This window comes from Rattus rattus, chromosome 5 (assembly GCF_011064425.1).
Source record: "Rattus rattus isolate New Zealand chromosome 5, Rrattus_CSIRO_v1, whole genome shotgun sequence".
In the NCBI taxonomy this organism is placed as follows: Eukaryota; Metazoa; Chordata; class Mammalia; order Rodentia; family Muridae; genus Rattus; species Rattus rattus.
Window position 1 is genome coordinate 14,607,485 of NC_046158.1, and position 1,709 is coordinate 14,609,193.

At 40.8% G+C, this 1,709-nt stretch overlaps 1 protein-coding gene across 1 annotated transcript; it reads left to right on the top strand.

The window, feature by feature from the left end:
- Positions 1–229: 229 nt before the first annotated feature.
- LOC116900644 (olfactory receptor 1J4-like) lies at positions 230–1,177 on the top strand. Its single transcript, XM_032902354.1, has one exon. The coding sequence runs from the start codon at positions 230–232 to the stop codon at positions 1,175–1,177; it is 948 nt and encodes a 315-aa protein (XP_032758245.1).
- The last annotated feature ends 532 nt before the right edge of the window (positions 1,178–1,709 follow it).

The window sequence follows — 1,709 nt, forward strand, 5'->3', positions numbered from 1 at the left end:
AAACCCCAACACTTCTCTACAGTTGGTTGTCTCAGTTGTTTCTTCTAGTGCCACTAGGTCTAATGCGGTGCATGTGATGGCCAGATCAGAGGGTCAATTTAGGTCTCAGTAAGAGAACACATAGCCACAATACTCTAAGGAAATCTTGTTTTTATTTCTGTTCCTCTCAAGGCATTATCATAATAAGAGTTCTTGGTGTGCTGTTCATTCTTTTAGTTCCCACTGAAATATGATGACAAGAAACCACAGTAGTGTCTCTGAATTTCTCCTCTTGGGCCTCTTGGAACATCAGGAACAGCAACATTTCCTCTTTGGCATCTTCTTGATCATATACCTTGTCACTGTGGTGGGAAATATGTTAATCATTCTGGTAATTTTCTCTGATTCACACCTCCACAGTCCCATGTACTTCTTCCTGGCTAACCTCTCCCTCACTGACCTGTGTCTATCATCTACTACAGTCCCCAGGATGCTAGTAAACCTCCAAACTCAGAAGCACAGTATCCCCTATGCTGGATGCCTGTCTCAGATCTATTTCTTCCTGTGGTTCATTGGACTAGATGTTTTCCTCCTGGCAGTGATGGCTTATGACAGGCTTGTGGCCATATGCTATCCCCTTCACTACACCTTGGTCATGAGTCACAGATGCTGCATCCTGTTGGTAACCATATCCCTATTCCTTGCCCATTCATATGCTCTAACCCATATCATTCTCCTGTCTCAGTTATCCTTCTGCATGGACAACATCATTCCCCATTTCTTCTGTGAACTGCTTCCCATCTTGAAGCTCTCTTGTTCCAACATTTATGCCAACCAGTGTGTGCTGCTCTACTGGGGAGGAGCATTAACTGTCTTAATTCCTTTGTTAATCATTGCTTCATATGTCCGCATTGTGGCCACCATTGTGAGAGTCCCATCAGCAAGAGGAAAGTGGAAGACCTTCTCCACCTGTGGGTCCCATCTCTCAGCAGTCTGCCTGTTCTATGTGTCTGCTATTGGGGTATATTTCATTCCATCTGATGCTGATTCAGCTAGCAAGGACAGGATTGCAGCAGTGATGTATGCTGTGGTGACCCCCATGCTGAACCCATTCATCTATAGCCTGAGAAACAAAGACATGACAAGTGCCCTGAGAAGATTGCTGAACAGGAGTTTGCTGCAACCTCCTCAAAGCTAAAGACATCCTTTGGGGAAACTAAGGGGAGAATCAACTTATAGAATTCATTTGATGCTCAAGTTCAAATCTTGCATTTTGCACTTGCTAACTTTATTTTCTAAAGCAGTCTTTAAAAAGTTAATTGAGCAATTGAGCCATAATCCTCTCACGTAATAAACACTGATAAAAACATATCCTTTATTGTAAATGTTTCTGATAATAAATAATGTATGCAAATACATGTGCATTTGCTTGCCTTACTTCATGTGCTTGAATATATATTATCATCAACAAGATTCAGCATGTTTTTCTGAGTCAATTTTCCTTCTTTTCCATTACACAGATAAAAACAGGCGCTCCTAAAGGTTAAATTATTTGTCTGAAATTATACAGATACTTAATGGCAAAGGCAGAATATGAACACATATACCTAAATAGTCGTGATTGTTACATGCTCCTCTCAATCACTGTTTTTTCTCTGTTTTTTCATACTGTACACATGTGCCAGTGCAATAAGTCATGTCTCTCAATACTACTATGATTCTGTGATAGA

Bases quoted from the DNA above. Each gene is read 5' to 3' on its own strand.
- LOC116900644 (XM_032902354.1), top strand. From the start codon at position 230: ATGATGACAAGAAACCACAGTAGTGTCTCTGAATTTCTCCTCTTGGGC.